The 19,987-nt window shown below is 36.8% G+C and overlaps 1 protein-coding gene and 1 long non-coding RNA gene across 8 annotated transcripts in view; one reads left to right on the top strand and one right to left on the bottom strand.

The window, feature by feature from the left end:
- TESMIN (testis expressed metallothionein like protein) overlaps positions 1–19,987 on the top strand; it is a 69,679-nt gene that overhangs the window by 13,340 nt on the left and 36,352 nt on the right. For 5 of the 7 annotated variants that reach the window (XM_090140688.1, XM_090140687.1, XM_090140686.1 and 2 more), the window contains exons 11-14: positions 213–350; positions 889–1,064; positions 2,534–2,668; positions 4,813–4,952. In XM_090140688.1, coding sequence (XP_089996814.1) covers positions 213–350; positions 889–1,064; positions 2,534–2,668; positions 4,813–4,852 — 489 coding nt within the window. In that variant the 3' untranslated portion in view covers positions 4,853–4,952. Of the gene's footprint in view, positions 1–212; positions 351–888; positions 1,065–2,533; positions 2,689–4,095; positions 4,135–4,812; positions 4,953–19,987 lie in introns of those variants that run through there. The other 2 variants (XM_090140689.1, XM_031609028.2) reach the window with 2 other exon arrangements.
- Positions 10,943–14,705, bottom strand: LOC116238998 (uncharacterized). The gene is made up of 7 exons (XR_016467243.1): positions 14,544–14,705; positions 14,297–14,389; positions 14,079–14,171; positions 13,899–13,976; positions 13,757–13,814; positions 12,862–12,938; positions 10,943–11,485 (listed from the first exon to the last, which is right to left on the bottom strand). It is a non-coding gene; the product is annotated as an uncharacterized LOC116238998 (long non-coding RNA).

The following is a 19,987-nucleotide window of genomic DNA, read 5'->3' as shown; positions in this document are numbered from 1 at the left end:
ACAAGCTGGATTTAGGATGTTCCATAAAATCATGATATATCCCACTCAGCTCTGTATTCTGGAATCTTTTGCCTTTGCACATTTTGGGAAACTTATATATGTTCCTCTTATCACTAAGTGAAAATAAGAATTTCTTTGCTAAATACTGGGTGTCACTCAGATGCTATAAAACAGTCTTTGAATGTCTCTTAACGTAACGCTTTTTGTTTTAGGTCTGCCTTGATAGAAACCCAGAAGCTTTTCTACCAAAGATTGGACAAAGCAAACTGGGAGATATTAAACCTCACCATAACAAAGGATGTAACTGCAAGCGTTCAGGATGTCTCAAGAATTATTGCGAGTGCTTTGAGGTGAGTCTCTTGGATTTCTCTGTCAGTGGTTATCACATTAACATTCGTTGTATTCTGTAAACAGTAGTCTTTTTTTAGAATTACTCATCTCTTTGAATAGTTCATCATAATTTTTTTTTGAACGGAAGGGAAGCAGACTCTCTCTTGCCATGTCTTCTCATGACTTCAAATAATTAATTCTAGCTGAAGTTAATCAGTTAAAATGTTCAGTATCATGGGCTCTTAGCTAGTGCAGTGTTCCAGATGAGAAGAGGAATGTATTTCTTCCAACTCAGATAGTCTTTGCTCAAACCACAGATTTGTGGAGGAGGCATTGATTAGTCCAATATACAGAGCAAAGAGAATCATCATTCTCCAAAAAGGATTTCTGCAAGGAACAAACTTGCTTCCTTACATTTATAATGATTGTCTCTCTCTGGGAGTGTCCAAGACACGCGCATCTAGAATAAATCCTGGAGATTTAACTCTAGTTGTTGCTCAACTGTATGTTTGATTCAAGTTTTATACATTTTTATTCTAAATATTCTATATTTGCCAGGCAAAGATTGTGTGTTCCTCTATTTGCAAATGCATTGGTTGCAAAAATTACGAAGAGAATCCAGATAAAAAAACCCAGCTGACCACACTAAACTACATGGATATTGGAAATAATGATGAAAATAACCCATTTTTGACAACAACATTTGAAATTTCACCAAAATTGGAGAAAGACAGGTGAATATTTGGAAATATAATAGACAATTCATCAATCTGACTTCGTTAATTTTTCAGTTAGCTGTTATTCATTTATTTCAACCTGCTCAGATTGGAAAAAGATCTTCAAGATCATTGAGTCCAATCGCAACGTAACCATATTACCCTAACTCTAACAACCCTCTGCTAAATCATGTCCCTGAGCACCACATCCAAAAGGATTTTAATCTGCAATGGATTATTATTAATTAATGAATTTTTATTGTATTTATCTAAGAAATGGTGACTAAAATGACAGTTTATATAAAAGAAGTCACATAGTTTTTGCCCTCCTAAGTATATAAAAAATATCTAAGGGGGAGGTTGTTCCTATCCTTTAGGAATATAATATGAAGAGTTCAGGGATATGAGTTTTGCTTAAAAAAAACAGCACTTATTTTTGTACTGATCACGTACTCAATTCTCTTCTTTCCCTGACTCCCATTTATTCCTTACAAAACTGCTCCTAGAGGTATGTTAAAATGTTTGTGGATTTCATTTAATGAGCATGTTTATACCACTTCTCCTTCCATCTCTTCTTCCTTTGACTCACTACTTGTCAATTTTATTTTGGCAGTTTGCTTGTAATGTTTTTCAAGAAGGCCATACTATCCTAATATTATACTTATTAATGCAATTGTATTTTTGGTTGTTTGTTTGTAGTCATTAGCTTAATAAAGAAAAATGCCTGTTAATAACAGTTCAAATTAATTAAAGCACATTTTATTTTTGTGAGATTTACTCTGGGCTTTTAAATTCTCAGTTTGCATACAGTATTTTCTTTGCATTAACCACTGCCTTAAAATTCTTATGCCAATTCTGTTTTAAAAATATTCTGATGATCTCTTTTGAAAATATTTGAATAATTTCTGCTGTGGGTAATATACTGATTGGATAGATGGTTCTAATAGAGTGAGTGTTAATGTAGCAGGAGTTATGGTGTTAACAACTGGTAGTTTCAAGAGTTTTTTTCAAAGAAATGTTGGTAAAGTGGCATTCAGAGAACCCTTGAGAGACTTGATTCTACTTCTTTTAATAGCAGTAATCTGATACAGTTAGTACCTCCTAGATTCTGACTAAGACTTTGTAACATATTTCTTTGTACATGGTGTAGGATCTGACTGTTGCTTGCTTAACTAAAAAGCGGCTTGTTGTATAATCTTTCCCTGCTACATTTAACTGATCAGCATTTGTAGAGATCAACTCTGTGGTGTGAACACAGTTTTCCATGTGATTAATTAGAAAAATTCAGAAGCAAACCATTGGAAATAAAAGCTATTCAGTGTAAAACTGAGATTTCTACAGGGATGTGTCTCACAGTAACAGTGCAACTAGCCTGAGCCAGCTCTGTGCGTTCCAACTCTTGGATAAGAGGTTTGCAGTTTGTCTTTTAAATTATTTTCTGTATTTAAAATGCATTGATTTTATACTAGTTTCTTTTTCCATGTCAGGGAACCAGCTGTATCTCTTTCTTTGGAAGATGTGAAAGCAACATGTGCTCGTCTCCTGGTGCAAGCTGAAGAGGCAGAAAAAGGAGGTTACTCTGTCTGTCTAGCTGAACGCATGATCATGGAGGAATATGGGAGGTGTTTATCCCAGATCCTACATTTGCAATTAAAAGACTGAAAGTTGAACTATGTTCAACGTATTATAAAGTCAATGAGTAGTAATACTGATGTATTGTCAGTCTAAATGATCTTACCTGGAATTTTCATAGGACTAATTTCACTGACTTCAGCTGCATTCTTTCTGAATTATGCTGATGTAAGTGAAACTTGAGGTTTTCTGGGCCAATTGTTCAGTCTTTGCATAGACTCCGGTTTAAAGTAAGTTTAACTTAGAATGATTTTGTTGAATGTTTATATGAGTGGAGAGCCAATAAGCACTGAGAAAGAAGTTGCTATCTTAGTTTGGTTGTTAATGATTGTGAAGCAAATTCAACTTCCACTGATGGCAGGCAAATCTGTTGATTTAGCTTTGTGTCTTCTCTGATTTGGCAACTTATTTCTCTTATTGCTACCATATTATCATCTAAATGATTTGACAGATTATATAAAAGTTAATGCTCTTTAATTTTAGATGTTTTGTGCTTGTTTAATATTTGCTTGGATATTTTTGGCTTTTAAGCTTGAAAGAATAAAGATATTCTCTGTGTGTGTTGATTTGTAATTCTTGGTAGGATAGCAGATCTGATTGCATGCTATTTAAATTTTTTTTTTATTAAGAGGTAGGGCTTTTTTTAATGAGTGGTAGTTGATATACGAATGGATTGGATTATATGTCTTTGTTTTTAATAATTGCTGCTGGGGACTGCTGAAGGTTGCTGGAGAAAATGGGTTCTCAAAGTGCTCCAAATGGGACATGGTACCACCTCAATGTACCACTCCTTCCTTGATTCTTCACTTCCTAAGACCATTTCCTTTTATTTTGGAGTTAAAATCTACATAATGGCATTGTCTTAAAATGTTTGTCCCAGTCATGAAGTTAGAAGAGCACACACAGCTGTAGAGTCAATAGACTCTAAATAAATAAGTGGAGAAATAAAATTTATTTAAAGTGAGGGAGATGAGTGGTGGGGAAGGTAAGAAATTCTACAGCTAAATGTATAAGGTAGAAGTGCAAGCTCGGGAGAGGTATAAATGTAGTGCAAATAGCAAAGTAAGGAAAATGAGTTAGATAAGACTTGAGCTGCAGCTTTCAGCAGCACCCTTAGGCAAGAGCTGTCTCTGATATTTCTTAATATATTTTTTAAAAAGAATGAGCAAGCCCATGGGTTCATAACTCCATGAACTAATTATATTTTAACTCTGAAGATAAAAAAAGTCCTGATCTTTTTGAAACTGCCAGTATCTTTAGCCTTATTGAAATAGCAAATAGCAAGAAATCTTCCTTTTTTTTTCCTTTTTTTAAATTTTTTTTTTTAAGATGGATAAAGTTGAGATTATTTTAATGGCTACAACTGCAAACTTATTTAAAGGAAACATTCTCATCAAACATCTTTTTTCTATTTCAGTTTTTAACAATGGATATGTCAGAGTACTTCAAATGCTTGGTAAACTGTTGTCAAGATTTCCAGTGTAGGGGCTGTAGTGGGGGTAAGGGAGGGGGGATGCAGTGCAGTGACAACTGAAGTTATGGCAAAGAATTTTATGGATTTTGATACATTGGCTGAAAAGTCCTGTGAACAGCAAAAATATGCAGCCTTGCTTTCCGTTTTCATAAAGGAATTTGAGAATAGTATTCAAAAGTGCAAGAAAAAAAAATATTTTGGTTTATTTGAAACTTCATTTTCAGTCAACATAAATATGTTATTTGCAAGAGGAATGTTTAGAGTTGCAATCCAAGATCTGACCATGCTCCTTACCAGACTTCTATAAGCCCTCTCTTACCAGAGAGAAAGGCCTTGCAGTCAGGCCTTATTCATGTCATTTCTTTTGCTGTATGTACATTTGTAAACAACTTTTCAAGGATGAAACACAGGAAAAGTGAAAAAAAAAAAAGATCTTTTTCATCAAAAATCTGACAAACACCTTGAGAACATACTTAGAACTGCAGCCACTGCCATCAAACCAGACTGATGTGTTAGTTTTGTTGCTTTCTTTTTTATACATTTTAATTAAAAGAAAAAATTAAAATAAGTTTGTTACTTATATGCATTAACCATATTACATTTATTTTATGAAGGCTACTCTGAAAGTAATGCTTCCTATTTTATTATATTGGCCCACAGTGTCAGAGGTGGATGTTGGTGGTGTGACCGTAGAGGTTGAACCTTCCTGCCAACATTCTGTTACATCTTGTTGCTGTGAGACAGATGGCAGCAGAGGGGCAGTCTGACAAAATGGCATCTGACATCGACATGAAGTAAAGGTATGGAATTGGTTTCCTCCACATGGAAAAAGTTGCAGCCACTGAAATTCATCAATGCTTGCTGAATGTCTATGGTGATGAAACAGTAGATGTGAGCACAATGAGGTGGTGAATGGTGTGCTTCAACAGTGGCAACAGCAGCAGTGGCTCATCTCTGCTGGTGCAGATTGTTATAAACACGGGCATGCAGGCTCTTGTTCACTGCTGGTGAAAATGCATACCTAATGGTGGTGACTATTGAAAAACAGTGTTTTGTAGCTGAGAATTTGCTCTAGTAAATAGTGTGATTGTACTCTTTACATTGTTTTTAATTTTCATGGAAATAATTAAGAGGCATTATTTTCACACCAACCTTTGCAGATGCAGCAAACTTTGCAGATGTGTCTTTGTTCAGTGTGGCCAGACAAGCCAAAAGGACACTCATGATGTAATGGAATATCAGTGGGAAGACAGTCCAGCACTGCATTTAGACGTAGCCCTTTTATGTAGAAATAATTGCATAATTTAAGCATGTTTGCTGGGTGTGTGGCACAGGAGTTTGGGTTTCTGTGTTTTGGCATATTCAGGGGATTTTCAAAATGAGAGATAGTATATTATGCTGTATTTGCTTTGCATTAATCTCATACTTCACAGCTTTTACTAGTCATCTATGGCACCCAGAAAAATATTTTTTCTCTTTGATATGTCATTCTTAGAACCTCTCAATGCTTAATACTGTGACCTGCTGAGGAAAGATGCAAACAGAGTGTATTCTCTTTCTCAGAGATATAAATTCTCCTGTTTAATTGTGCATGCTCAAATTGATCACTTCAGTATCATGAATGATTTTTCAGCCACATAAGATACAGAATTCACAGGGAATTTTAAAAATTTTCTTTTATAATGTAGGTCTATGTAGGATCATCTGTGAAATTTTTTATGTTTCACCAGTTCCAAAACTTATCTGCTGTTGTTGATGCTCTCAGTCTCTGATTCTTTCTGTATCACAGTTTTGTTTTGAATCTCTTGAGTTGTGAGTGAAATGTACAACAAACTGCTGGGAAGTGTTTGGGGAATGTAAAGCAGATGTTCTGTGGGCTCTTTGAAACTGTACACATCATCAACAAGGGACTGTGTTTGAAGATCCAGCTCTCTGTGCCAACAATGCACACCAGCAATGTGCGTGGTGCCTCAGCATGAAGAGCTCTTGGGACTAATAAAATGATCTGCTTGTTGCTAGGCAAGTCTGTAGTGATGAGGTAAATATGAAGTCAAACCAGGAATTCAAATCAGTGAGCCAAGATCAACATGGTGTGTAGGTGGGCATAGGTATGTCTGAGAAGTAGCTCAGGAAGGAGCAAAATTTGAGCTTAAGAACAACTCATGGGTGGAGGTGGAGGCTTCTCACAGCACTGGGATCCTCAGAGTGTGGTCAGCACAACAGGTATATTGTGCTGCTCCAGGTTGATTTGGTTAGGCAAAGATCTGTTCAGTAGAAAACAAATAGACAATGTGTCACCATTTTACACTCACCATCATTCCTTCTTCCTCCACTTTCTCCATCCTTGTTTGATAGTTTCAATCTTGCTGGTGACTGCAGTAAATCAGCACGTGCTTCTTAACAATATTTTCATTTTTCACTCAAAGGGACTTCTTGGTTCTACATTTTCAGTATTTTATATCTAAAAACTTCTCATGTTATTCTGTTAGGTTAGCTCAGATTGTGGCTGGGCCTTTCCCTTGTCTGCAGTATGTGGTAGTTTCTCACACTTCTACCCTATTGGGTTAAAGCTGGCTAAGTCTGGGCATCTGTACCTTAAGAAGTAATGAATATTACTGAAAGTGATGAACTCTGAACACATATAAAATAATTAGATGAATAATGTTATGTTTTACTGCACTGACAGTGTTAGCAATCTTGCTGTACAATAAAACTCATAATTTGTCATAATTTGACTTCTGCCTTTAGGCGAATTTTCTTTGTGTTTTTTGGTTTTTGTTTTTGTTTTTGTTTTGTTTTTTTCCAAGATTATTTTTTTAAAGGGAGAAATAACTGTGATACCTGTTGCAATTAGACTTTATATGTATGTTTGGTATTTTGGGAATATCTGTATTTCTGGCTATGTGGCAAAGTAACATTAAGTCAGTTCATTCTGTTGAGCTGCATGTAATCAGTAGGACAGGAAGCATGGAGACCATCTGTGTACAAGTGTCCATTTCCTAATGTTGCAGCATGGCAACCTGCTGTGGCATGATTTTGTTTAGTTATTATCATTCCTTTTAACAATCACACTCAGCAACTAATGAAGCTATATCGGATCTGCCCTTTGAGATGTGCTGGTAGTTAATTGTTCCTAATAAAGCACAGAGCTCTGTGCTTTGTGGCTAAGGAGTAACATGAGGACTTCGGAGAACTAAGTTCTCTTAGCTCTGCTACAGGCTTCCTGCAGGTTCTGAAAGAGATTTGCTGAACTTCCATGGCCTTGTTTCAGGGAAAAGGACCTTCTCGAATTAGAATTCTTATCCATTCTATATAACAGGATGACTTATGCTTTTCCTTTAATCTTCCAGTTGTTTCGGGCTCAGCCCATAAAACATCTAGTCCATTTACTTAAATGGGATCTTAGTCAGGTCTTTACAAGAAGCTAGAAGCAGCAGATCTGAGCAAGTACTTAACACAATGGGGCTCTGAACTGAGCCCTCTACTATAGCAGAAATCACAGAAATACTGCTAATATTTTGGGGAGAGCAAGAGGAATATGGTGAATTTGCAAAACCCTGTAGCTTACCCTATAAGCATACCCCCAAAATGCTGCTTTCATATATCTTCTTTATAGTGTGGATGTTTGCCAGTCAGTATTACCCACTTCAGAGACCAAATGTGACTCATTATTGAATTACTACAATCTGTGCTGATGTAGAAGCACCTCTGACACATCTTGTTGTGAGCCATTTTTTCAGAGTAATTGCATTAGTAATAGCCGATTACACAGCAATCTTGTGTTCCTACAAAATTAAGGTAATTACTGTAGCTAGAAACACATCCCTCTGTATTCTGTCCTGGCAAGGAAGCTGGTAAAAGGCAGTGCAACATTTCAATTCTTTGTAACAAGAGAAACATGAAGCTATAATTACATTATTGGTGGGGGAGGGGAAGTTTTTACATTTGAAAGGAAGAGGGAAACAAAATTGTAGTTTGAAGCTACGCATTCCTATTCCATAAAGGAAAAAAAACTCTTTGTATTTAGGCTCTTTAACCAGCATGGAAGAAATGTATTTGAAATACATGAGTTTGTGTTCTCTGTTTTCAAAGCCATAGATGTCTGCCTTTGAAGTAGATTTATTGTGCAAAAGATGTATCCTTTGATCTGGATGGTCCAGCAAATCTGATATGGATTTATTGTTATATTGAATTAAATAGTTATTAATTTGTTCATATGGCAAACCTCATGAATACCGGGATCAGCTTCTAATTAGTCTATGTGCAACAGAATTTAATTTGTGCTATAGCTTTCACCTTTTTGTGTGTCTTAGGGGAAAATATGACATTTCACATTGATGCAGTATTAGGTGTTTAATATATCAGCTGAGGAAAAGCGGACAAACCATCCTCTGTAAACTTAGCTAAGTAATTCAATCCCAAATAATCTAGAAAGGGTATTAGTCTCTTCACTGCTATTATGCAGCATCAAACTTCATAGACAGAGGGTGCCAGTTGGCATCCAAGCTTGTGTTTGGGTTTGAGTAGGTGAAAGGGTATTGCTTGATGCAAGTACTCCTTGCAAATTTTACTTTCTGCTGCCTTACTGTAACATATTTGAATTGCTGAGTGCAAGCTGATAGCCCTGGAGTAGAAAGAATTCCTCGCTTGTTTTCCTTCATCGTAGGATGTGCAGAACTGATAAGAATAACATGGTCCTGCAAATCATTTTGATTATGAAGGTAAAGCCCACCGACTACATGTGGATTGTTCAGTCAACACAGCAGATGGAAAAAGCATCAGTTTAAGTTACTCATTTGATGCAAGTGTTGTGTGTAGTTGCCACCTATTAGCAATGCTTATGGTGAAAGAAGTGGCTCCTTTGAAATGATCAGAAATCACCTGGAATCAGAGTAGCTACTTTAGAAACATTTTTTTCATAAAGAGTTGTGATGAAAGAATATACTGTATTTCTGTTTCTCCCAACAGGACTGGGGAAACAGAAAACAACTTCATTGTGAAGCTGTTCCTATTTAGTGTTTATTTTTTCCCATTTTCATATCACTATTCCAGCCTCATTTCATCGCTGCATATGTTTTCTCTTGTGCCTAGTTCAGAAGCCTATTAAGATTTACATACTGTCAAAAGCAGAAACAGGCAATTCTTGAGAGATACTGACTGCGCTGAATATAATCATCAGCATCAGAGGTCCCTGCAGGTCTGCCGTGATTTGGAAACTGTCCATGCTAGTGCAGATATAATTAAGGAAAAGAAATTATTTTTTTCAGTCTTCAGTAGAAATGTATAGACAGATCTTTTTGTCGCTTCTAGGTTTTATCATTTTTCCTCCCAATTTCCTTCCTCCTATTTAAGAAGAAATACTTGAGTTTCTTTAGAGCTTGAAACTATTTTTTACTGAGCATCTGTCTTGTAGAACTCCTTTGTTCAGTTCTGCAACTTTCACATACTTTTTCTTTGCTCTAAGTGCATATGAGCAAATTTAACAGCTGTCTTCTTCATCAAAGTAAGTGTAAGTGGGGAGAGCTGGGAAGTGACCTCTCATCTATAAGCTGGGAGAGGTACAGGCAGTGGCAAGCTTTGGCTGTCCAGGAAATGATGGTGCTTAACTGCTCCCTTGTTTTTGAAAATTTGAATTAATATAACGTGTGCCTCACCCCCTTAGGAATGGCATGGACCCATATTTATACTCAAGGCCAGCCTGGATGTGGCTCTGGGCGGCATGGTGACCCTGCACATAGCAGGGGGGTTGAAACTAGATGATCACTGTGGTCCTTTTCAATCCAGGCCATTCTATGATTCTATATGGACTGTTGAAATAATTTCTTCCATGGAGCCGTCCTTGCAATTGGAGCTACTAGTGAGATTTTCAGAGCCATATAGGGTATCTTGAATATGCTCTTTTCTGCATTATAGTACTAGAATAAGCAGTGAAGAAAAGTTTTCCTTTCCGACTCAGGGTTAAGCAGTCAAGTGAAATTGGTGGAAGCCTTTCACTCAACTTCAGTTAGTTACAAAAGCCAGTGATATTATGTAGGGACTTGCTCATACCCTGCTTTGTCCCTCTGCACTTCACCCAGTTCCATAACTTTGCTTCTTTTGGGGATAGTCTTGTATTTGTATAGTGTCATTCATTGTTTCCTTTAGTTCAGCTAAATGCTCTACTAGAGTACAGCTGTATTGTATAGGTGGCATCAATAAACTTCACTGAATGCAGAGTTGTGACAGCCTATTTATCAGGCAGCAACATCGGACTATATAATCCTAGATAATTCCTTAACTTCACATGGAAATAAATGGATTACATAGAAGTACATGGATTTAACTTTGCATGGGGCAGCTGTCCTGTGTTAGTATAACGAGTGAGAAACTAACTCAACTTTTCAACAGGTAAATAATAAGATTTACCATTTGTATAGAGAAGGTCAGAAGCAGCTTTCTTGAGACATTCATGTTTTTCTAGATCTCTGGCAAGAATATAGCACGTTTTTAGGAAGGCTCATTAAATTGACAGCAACAAAATTCTTCAAGTATTTATTCAGATTTCTAATCTCTTTTTTAACAAAGCTGGAAGAGAAAGCACACACTGCAAATTTAGTTTCATTAAAATATATGAAACATGAGCTGGTAGAGGGCTCTTCTGCCAGTTAATGTTTCTGGCAATTTCTTGAATAAGGAGCAAACACATTTATCTGTGTTTAACTAACCTCTAAAGATAATGCGATCATTTCCATGTGTCCTGTCATAGAATATACTTAGCATTTGCTGTGAGTCACAACTGTATCTACAGGAAGACACCTCATTATCTTTGGCAGACTGGTACGGAAGAGTGATAGGCTCAGACACAGGGAGAAGCTAAAAATAGTTCATGAAGTTAGATGAATATTGTAGCATCACAATATTGACAGGTGACAGGTTCTCTAAGAAGAGCCAAAAAATGCTTACGTTTTGAGCTCTGCTGCTTTTCGCAGACAACTAAGAAAATTATAAAGGTACATACAAGCTTTTAAGTTTATGTCATATCTTTCATATAGTGTAAGGAAAAAGAAAACAAGATGAGTTGTATTAGCAAGCATTTAGTTTTATTAACTTTCAAATGTAAGTTTAATGAAGATTTCTCTTGGAACAAGATGATATAATGCATGCATATCTTAAAGAGACTTACACTGTGACATCTGCAGTATTAACATTCAGTTAAAATATTTATTATTGTTTCTCAGAATGAGATGTTTGTAGCAAACAAAGGAAAGCTTTGATTTATTCCAAGCATCTAACATCCATGCTTTGGGCTTTAAATCTTCTGATTTTCAGGATGTTCAGTGGTTTTGAACACAGCCTAAAGTTAAAGGAAAAAAAAACACCAGAAAACACAAAGTCAGTATATGTTGTCTGGACATTCTGTAGGAAGCAAAGTTTGGTATCTATGATTCATTTTCATAACCCATTCTAGCTGCACTGAAGATGAGATCTTTTCTCTGACATCCTCAGATATTGGGTTTGGGTCCTGCACCTATACTACAGCAGCTGCAGATGCTTATCTGTCAGTTTTAAAAGCCTGGAATATTGTTCTTGCTCAGATAGAAAGCATGTACTGAGCTAGTTCTATAATAGGGTGTCAAAAGCTTAACCTTGAATGTTTTTCATAGGCCTAACTGAATTGTGACATTTTTCTCCACAACAACAACCCAAGGGTGAGGAAGGTTATCTATGCATGAAATTGCTTTTTTGTTATTTCTGGTCTATTTTCCTTTCACTTTCTCTATAATCAGTGAATATACAGATGTTATAATTAAGAAATATCCAGGAAAGTTAGACTAAGTAAGATTATTGCAACAGGAAGATAATAAATGGAAAATGCTTACTGATGTCATAGGCTCACAACATTCACCATGAGTAGTGATCTCCAGGAAGAGAGCCTTCCTCAGTGGCAGTCAGCACTTAAATAGGATCTGGGAGAGGTGGAGCCAGGCTCCACCCCTTTCAGTAGCACAGGTGAATTACCTTCACCTGTGCTCCCATGGCTGACTCATTGCTTGCCTCACGTGGTCAATCAGAGGTTCAAGCTGTGATTCAGCAATCCCTATATGCTTTCCAACAATATCACTGTGATCTAAATCACTAAAACTGAAGCTGTGTTCATTCTCTATGGCTGGTTGAGCTGTTGCTGGGAAAATCCATTCTCTTTCGAGCTTTGTTTCCACGACTAATTTTCTGGTAATTATTATTTCTACAGTCACTATTCTAGGAAGACCTTGAAGTGAAACTCTGTCTTTCTTTTTTCTTATACCCAGTTGTCTTCCTGCTATAGTCTTTTTGACTCTGAATGTGCACAAAACTGCTGCTGGCCTTTTCTCAACTCTGCTTAAACAGAAAGACCACCAGTGTTCTTTTTGTTTTCTTTTCTCCAGTAAATAGTTGAATTCTTAGAATACCAGTGGTTTTGGAGAGAAGGCAGTGCTGTGTGCTTGGCTCAAGTTGTAAAAGGCAGCAGGAACAAAATCATTCTTAGCACTTGGAAAAATCCTGACCTCAATCTACTTTTCCCTTAATTTAAGTCAGTGTACCAAACCAGGAAATATCCTCTGCAGTGTAAATTCCATGGAGTTAGAAATACCCGGCTCCTCAAGGATTTTGCTATGATAAAAATGATAGAACTATGATAGAAATCAACAGAGAAATAGCAAATTATAAATGTTTTTCTTAAGAAATTACTTTTTAAAAATGCGCTGAAGTCCTCCAGGTTAAGCTTGTAGTACTGTTCATCCTTTTCAGAGGTGTATCTCCTGTATCTAGTGATAAATGAGAGAGAAAGAAAATTCCAAAAAATGGTTCCATCAGCAGTTGCACGCACTCCAAAGCAACAGGGCAATAATCCAGTAACTTAAATTTCAAAATAAATTTGCCTCAGATCTACTGTATGTACATCTCAGAAATATTTTGATTTCACACTGAACCACTTCAAGATAATTCTAATAATATCTTAGCCTAGAATTAAACTCCTAAAGCCAGACAGTCTTCAGAAATTACAAATCATAGGGCACATAGCATTACAGCAAAAAACTCTTGGGCCACCAATCACTCTTTGAATTGTTCACCAAATACTGTACGTATATCCTGGAAGTCAAAAGAGTAGAGCAGCTGCAGTTCTCAATCTCTAGAGCAAATGTCACCTGAGTAATATCTGAAGATACTGAGTAGGTGTACTATAGAGCCTCTCTTCTTCAAGTACCTCTTTAATTCAAATGTCTTGTTTTTAAATATATTTTTAGAAGGGCTGCCTACTCAGTGACATTCTGTTGGCAAACAGAAGCCAACTTCACATTCCTCTCACTTATTACTCACAAGCATTTGTCTTTTTCTGGTTATTTAGTATAAAGAGATGATTGCTTACTGTGAAGATTCCTCTAAATTTCAGCAAAGCAAAACACCTATTTGCTAGCTGGCCTTAAAATAATCAGAACTGGTATTTAAAAGCCTGTAATAAAATGCATCATTCAGTTTGCATGTAGAAAAACATTTTAAAAATCTATTAACAAATTTTCAACTTCTTAGTCCAAATCGGCATACAGCTTCACTGTCCACAGAACAGCTTTTGAATGTAACTTACAGCGTCCTTTGAGATATAGAATTGATTGTGGGCCCCAGTTTCTCACTATGGTTTTACCCTGTAAGTTATAGAAAGAAACTGGCTGTTATTTCACTAGAAGCAAACCCTCTTATACAATAAAGACATTTTTATCACTGTTTACCTTTGGAGCACACCCGATTTCAACTATAAGAAAAACCATGAAGATGACACAAGCAAAAAGCACAACAGCTTTAGTTTTCTGAAAGAAAACAAAAGCAATATTAGCTATTTTTTTCTTTCCTGATGCAGTAAGCAAAATGAAACAGTGAATATTATAATGCATGCACTCTAAACTTCTTACCATTCTACCACGACTTCTGTCAGTCTCTTCTATCATCCGAATACTGTCAAAGATCTGCTTTGCTACTTTTTCACGTATGAAGAGCTCAAGTAGCTGACAATGATAAAATGTACAAATCTCAGTTCAGTTGGTCATGGTCCTTTACAGCTGTCTGTCTTACAGGCAATAATGTATGCATGCAGATTCGTTGTGAGAATTAGGTATAAAGTATTTACCACCTTTTGTGATTAAGGCTAGAAATTATGTCAGGCTCTTTTATACCAGAGTAGTTAATGACAGTTGGCCCCAGGAGATCTGGAAACAACCTGTACCTAAAAGAAAAACAAAAACAAAAAAACCGACCACAAGTTGACTAAATGTCAAGCATTCTTAGTAGGTGGTGCATACATGAAATCACAATATTCAGTCCTGTTTTTTACTACAGAAAACAAGTAACTAAAGTAGTTTTTTTACTGACTCTATTACCTGTGTGATTTTCTGTCATGTTCTTCTTGTTTTCATTTTTTTTTTATAAGTGATGTCATAGAATTCATGTATTTGTAAAAATTTTATTTTACTTTCATGATCTTCTCATTAGATCATGAATTTATTATTTTTGTTTTTATGCTTTTGTTGTTCCCTAGCTCATTACATAGGAGTATATGTCTTCACTTTTTTGGTGTTCCTCTTTCAGGTCTTTAATTATTTGATTGCAAAAGCAATGGCTGTATATATTTATGTGATTACACTAACTGTAGTATTCATAAAGAAAATAATTTTTTTTTCCTGTTTAAAGTTTTTTAAAATGATGAGGTGATGTAGGCTAAATGCAAGTCACAGCTTGAACCAGTGATTGAGCACCTGGTGGGAAGGCAGGGCCAAGCCAGGGGAGCTCAGCTGCGTGTAATGCAATACACCTGTGTGACTAGAAGGGGGGGAGGGAAGGGCGAGCCAGGATCCACCCCTTCCCAGACCTCATTTATGGGTTGGTGGTGGAGGCAAGGGGATCATTGGAGATTTGTGCTTGCTGGAGGCTGCCTAGGGGTAAGCAGCTTCTTTTTTTCTGTGCACATGGCTGTTGCGTTTGAGTAAATCCTTGCTTGCTGTAGCCTGTGTCTTTGCTACTCTGCTGTTATTGCTATGCTTTCCATTGTGACACAGCATTTTATATATATATGTGAGGAAGTAAAGATTAGCTTCTTATCCTTGCAGGTCTTTCCAAAATTAAAATGTGTTTCTACCACAAAATAAAAGGTTTTGTCTATATCTGTATATGAAAATCAAGCTAAGAACTATAGCAAAAGACTTTATCTAGTGTAAAATAAAACTAAAATGCAAGGGAGGTAGAGTATCTAAAAGATTCCTGCTTTTCTTTTTTTGATAATATTACAAACGCAGCTTGAAAGAATGAGATTTGAGTATGACTGCTTGAATGCACTTGTGTGCTATTGACTGGTGCCCTCTGGGCCTGGCTATTCAGTCAGTTTTTGATCGACCTCAGTTCACTTGTTCAGCCTATGCTCCAACAGCTTCTCTATGAGCATCTTTTCGGGTACAGTGTCAAAGGCTGTCTAGAAAGATGATATCCATGGGGTTGGTGATTTTATTACCAACTTGTCAGCTTATCAGGATGTGACTTCCCTTTGGTGGATCTGTGATGACTACTTCTAATAATTTTCTCCTTCCTGTGTCTGGAAATGGTTTTGGGAATGAGCTGTTCCATCACCTTCCCAAGGTTCAAAGTGAGGCTTCTGTAACTATAGAAAATAGAGTTGGTTCATTTTGCTTTGTTTTCATATTTCGGGGGGGGAAAAAAGTACAGAATCTTGGAAACAACCACTGCAGAACATTCCAGGTCTGACTGCTAACATTTGACACCTTTTTATGATATGAATGTGATACACATTTTGGAAACTTAAAAGAGGAAAAGTCATGTTCCCAAGTGAAAACCTTAGATCACTTTAACTAACTATAATGACTTAAAATTCCAGGAGCTGGATTATAGGCAAGAAATATCACTGTGGCTGCTGAGCAGTTCTTTTTTTATTGAAAACAAAAACTGAGGGTGATATTTTATAAACTAGTCCTTGAAGGGATGAGGACTGGCATCTGACTTTCTTATGTTATGGGTAATTTAAAAAAAAAAAAAAGTTGCAGGTGGCTTCTTGTGTATGCTGCTGCTGCTTATGGGAGAGATAATGTCGACTTGGAAGCAGGTGTTACTTGCTTTCTCCAGAAACACTGGAGAGTATTTTGCATAAATTTACTGTGAGTTGTCTCATTAAAACTAGAGACAATTCACAGCTATGGAGATTAACTCTCTATTAACCCAAGCAGCTTTCTCAAATCAGGAAGGAATTTACTCTATCCATTGAAACAGGAACTTTATCCATATTCTACTTTGCTATATATTGAATCAAAATGAGGCAAAATCAACTTTCCTATTCATTCTGGCCAGACTCAGACCCCACTTAAATTAGCAAGATTTTCACTGATATCAGTTCTGATAAAGGCCTCTGATTTGCAATATTGGTTGTATTGGCTGTCATGGTTTTCCTTGAAGACTTGTCTTTTGAAAGCATCACAGTGGCTAAGATATTTGATATTTGGTTTTAGAGTAGACTTTTGATGTTCATGGCTGTGGAGAAGATGATAAAGTATAATTTAGTGTGTTTTCTTTACATGAAGGATCTGGGATACCTCACCAAGTCTGTTTCATTTTAGTTTGCTTTCTTGTTAGCATAATTCATATTTGTAGTGGTTGGAACAATACTTTGATTATAGTTGGCAATAAACTACTTTATTTGATCTCTAGACTACCAAACAAAAGGAATCTGTAACAGTTTGACCAAGGAAGCTTCCGTAATGTCATTTCAGTCATAGCTTTGATCATTTATTAATAATTTAATCTTATTCGCATCCACATATTAATGCTAGCTTAACTGTTAAAGAGACTTGGTAGGCTTTTCCCCTTTTCCTGTGCATAAATCATTTTCTGCCTTATTCAGTTTATTCTTCTTTATTAGTGCTGAATTGACTGGATTTTGATTATCTCTATAGTAAATACAAAAAGAACATTGGATGAGTTATGATAAAGGAAGATGGAACTTTCTAGATTGGTTTCTGTGAACTAGCTATTTCAGAACATCTGTATTGTGGTGACCATTCATGACAGTAAGCACTCTAATGGCACTAATAATGTAACACAATATGAAATGTATTCACTGTGCAGAAGAAAGATGTGGCATTTGTCTATGCTGAATATATTAGCATATAATATATGCTGATATAAGAGCTGAGGGCACCCATAGCCCCTTTAATCTCTGTCAGAAATGTCACATTTTGAATGAACTCTACAAAGCTATAGGCTACATGAAAAATATGAAATCAAACTACCTTGAGTACGTATGGCCATAATGAGGAATAATAAGTAGACAGCTCTGCCCATTTGGATTTTGCATTTATCTACTTGTGATGCTGATTTCTAGAGGCTTGTCCTTCCTTAGCACGCTGCAGGGCTGTGCCAAAATTGTTGAACCGAGAAGTAAATCTAATTCACTTATGAGGAACAGATGTTTCTGAACAGCATTTCATTGTACAATGCAGACAAAACTTTAGTACCATGGGAAGTCAAGATCTGTTCAGTGCTAGAGCCCAGAGTGCATTCCCCCCCCCCCCCCCCAACACCTGAGAATTGGGCTGCTTTCAATACCTAGGGGGGCACTTTATCTGGGAGGAGCTTTTCAGCTGAAGCTCTCGCTTTGCTAAATCTATGTTGCAGTCATTGCAAAGCCTTTAAAATGCATTTATCTCACTTTGTCTCAGACTGCTTCATTCCTCCGAGATTGTCTAGCAGTGTGGACTGTTAGCTGAACCTAGTTATGATCACTATTACAAAATTTTGCCCTTTTTTGTGTGGAAACTGCTTCTCTGTACCTTCTTGTCATCCTTAGCTCCCAGCTGCTTTCATGTGATAGTTAGCTCCACTCTGAGTTGCTGGAAAGCTTCTGCAATGTGACAGAACTGAAATTTTTAACTGAGAGTGTTCCAATATGACAGAAAAATCAATCCTTCTTATTAATGGTCTGCTACTTTGCTATGTAGGAAAGTGCTTATACAGACTGAGTTCCAGCCATAGCAAACTGACTTGATGGGTCAGGAGATGTGTGCTTTTTGCAGTCCTTGAAAGTAAATCCTTTAACCTTACTGTACTAGTTTGCCCAGTACTAGTGTCTACTCTGTATTGACCTGTCTAAAAGCGGTTTATTTATGCTACAACTGGCAAATCAGTCTGGTTGTTCAAACTCAAATGCTAGACACCACATGTAATCTATTTTCCCTCTGTTCAGTTGTATAGAAGCCACTGCATTCTTACCTCTTTTACAGGAAGAGGTACGGATTTAATTTAATACTTAAAATTCTTGATTTATGGGTCAGTGAGTCTGGAGGAGGGGAAAAAAGCAAAGTTAGAAGGTGATTAAATTTTACCAAAGGAAAAATATGATTAGGTAGAAACAGTATATGTGAACTCTTAAAGAACAGGAGGAAAAAATACAGAAAGCCTTGTGAAAAAGGAGACTAACTGCTGTCCTGTCATATGTGTAAGTGAGAATCTCCTTGTGCCAAGAAAAAAAGAAAGTGCTGTGAGGCAAGGTAGTGTAATTTGTTTTGTGGCTTTCTTTTTTCCCCACAGATCTACTACTTTCTTAAAAGATGACAAGCATAAAATCCACATCATTACATAGGAGTTCACTGTCTGAAGAAAAAGACTATGTGAATAGGGGGTGATTTAGGGATTGATTCCCAATGGTAAAGAGTGTTTGAAAAGCACTCATTAACCATGAATTAGATAGCTAGAAGATGAGTGAACTACTAATCATGTGATCCAATCACTGGCTTGTCACAGGTAATTGATGCAATCATTCAACATCATGTAGGCAAGGTTAAGAGGCCTGGTTCTGATACTTGCAGCTGAGATGATCTCTAATTGTGCAGATGGTGCCTTGACTTCAGAGGAAGGGGTTTGCACAACTGGCCTCAGAAGAAGTGAATGATCTATACTGATAAAACTTAGGCTCATAAGACTTTAAAGGCAACTTTAGAGACTAAATTCTTCCATGCCTTCTCTTTTCCTAGGCAAGGGTTGAAAACACCTTCACCAGCTAGGTTCAGTTGTGGTTGAACACCAGTCTGGGAGTCTGCAGGAAGTGCAGTCTGCGTCTGTACTGTCTCATATTTCATTTGTATGTCAGTCCTATTCTCATACTTGTGGTACTCTTGTTACTGGATATTCTCTTTTTGCAGTAGTTCATGTTTTTCATACCTTTGCAATATGCCATCCATTTATTTTATTTAGTTCAGTGTGCTTTGAACACTGAACTAATAAAGCTTTGTTGTAATATCAGTCTCCAAATCTTCTGGCAGACCATCACTTACCAGATAGTTGTAAGGCAAGATGGTTTCCAGAAACTAAAGCCCTCTTATGTGCTGTTGTTAGTGTCTGTGTTGGTAAACCACAAAAGTAAATATAGAAATCCTTTGTGTGGAGAACAGCAAATCACAGAATCACAGCTGTTTGGCTCTAAACGATGTGTGATTGTATTCAGCTGACCAAGTTGTGAGACGTGCAGAAGAAAGCAGCTGTATGTAGCAACTTTGCCAGAGTGCCCAGTGATCCCTTTGAAGAGTTGCTGCTGCTCTCTCAATGTCCTGCACTTCAGATTTTTGAATGAACACAAAATGCATTTTCAGTGTTGCATAATTTTTTTTTTCTGTTGAAATCCTGCTTCAGCAGTCCTGAGAGTTGTATTCCTGCCCAGTTACATCTTTCCTCCTAGCAGCTGTGAGTGTTACTCCCTGGAGCTCCACCCAGACTGCTTAACACTCGTCTTTCAGAGGAGTCCACCTCTAAAAGAGCAGTTGCTTCCAGA

The sequence above is a fragment of the Phasianus colchicus genome, chromosome 5 (assembly GCF_987193195.1).
Source record: "Phasianus colchicus chromosome 5, bPhaCol1.hap1.1, whole genome shotgun sequence".
NCBI classification, from domain to species: Eukaryota; Metazoa; Chordata; class Aves; order Galliformes; family Phasianidae; genus Phasianus; species Phasianus colchicus.
Note: the sequence above shows the minus strand (reverse complement) of the source record. Positions and strands in the feature narration are given on the sequence as shown.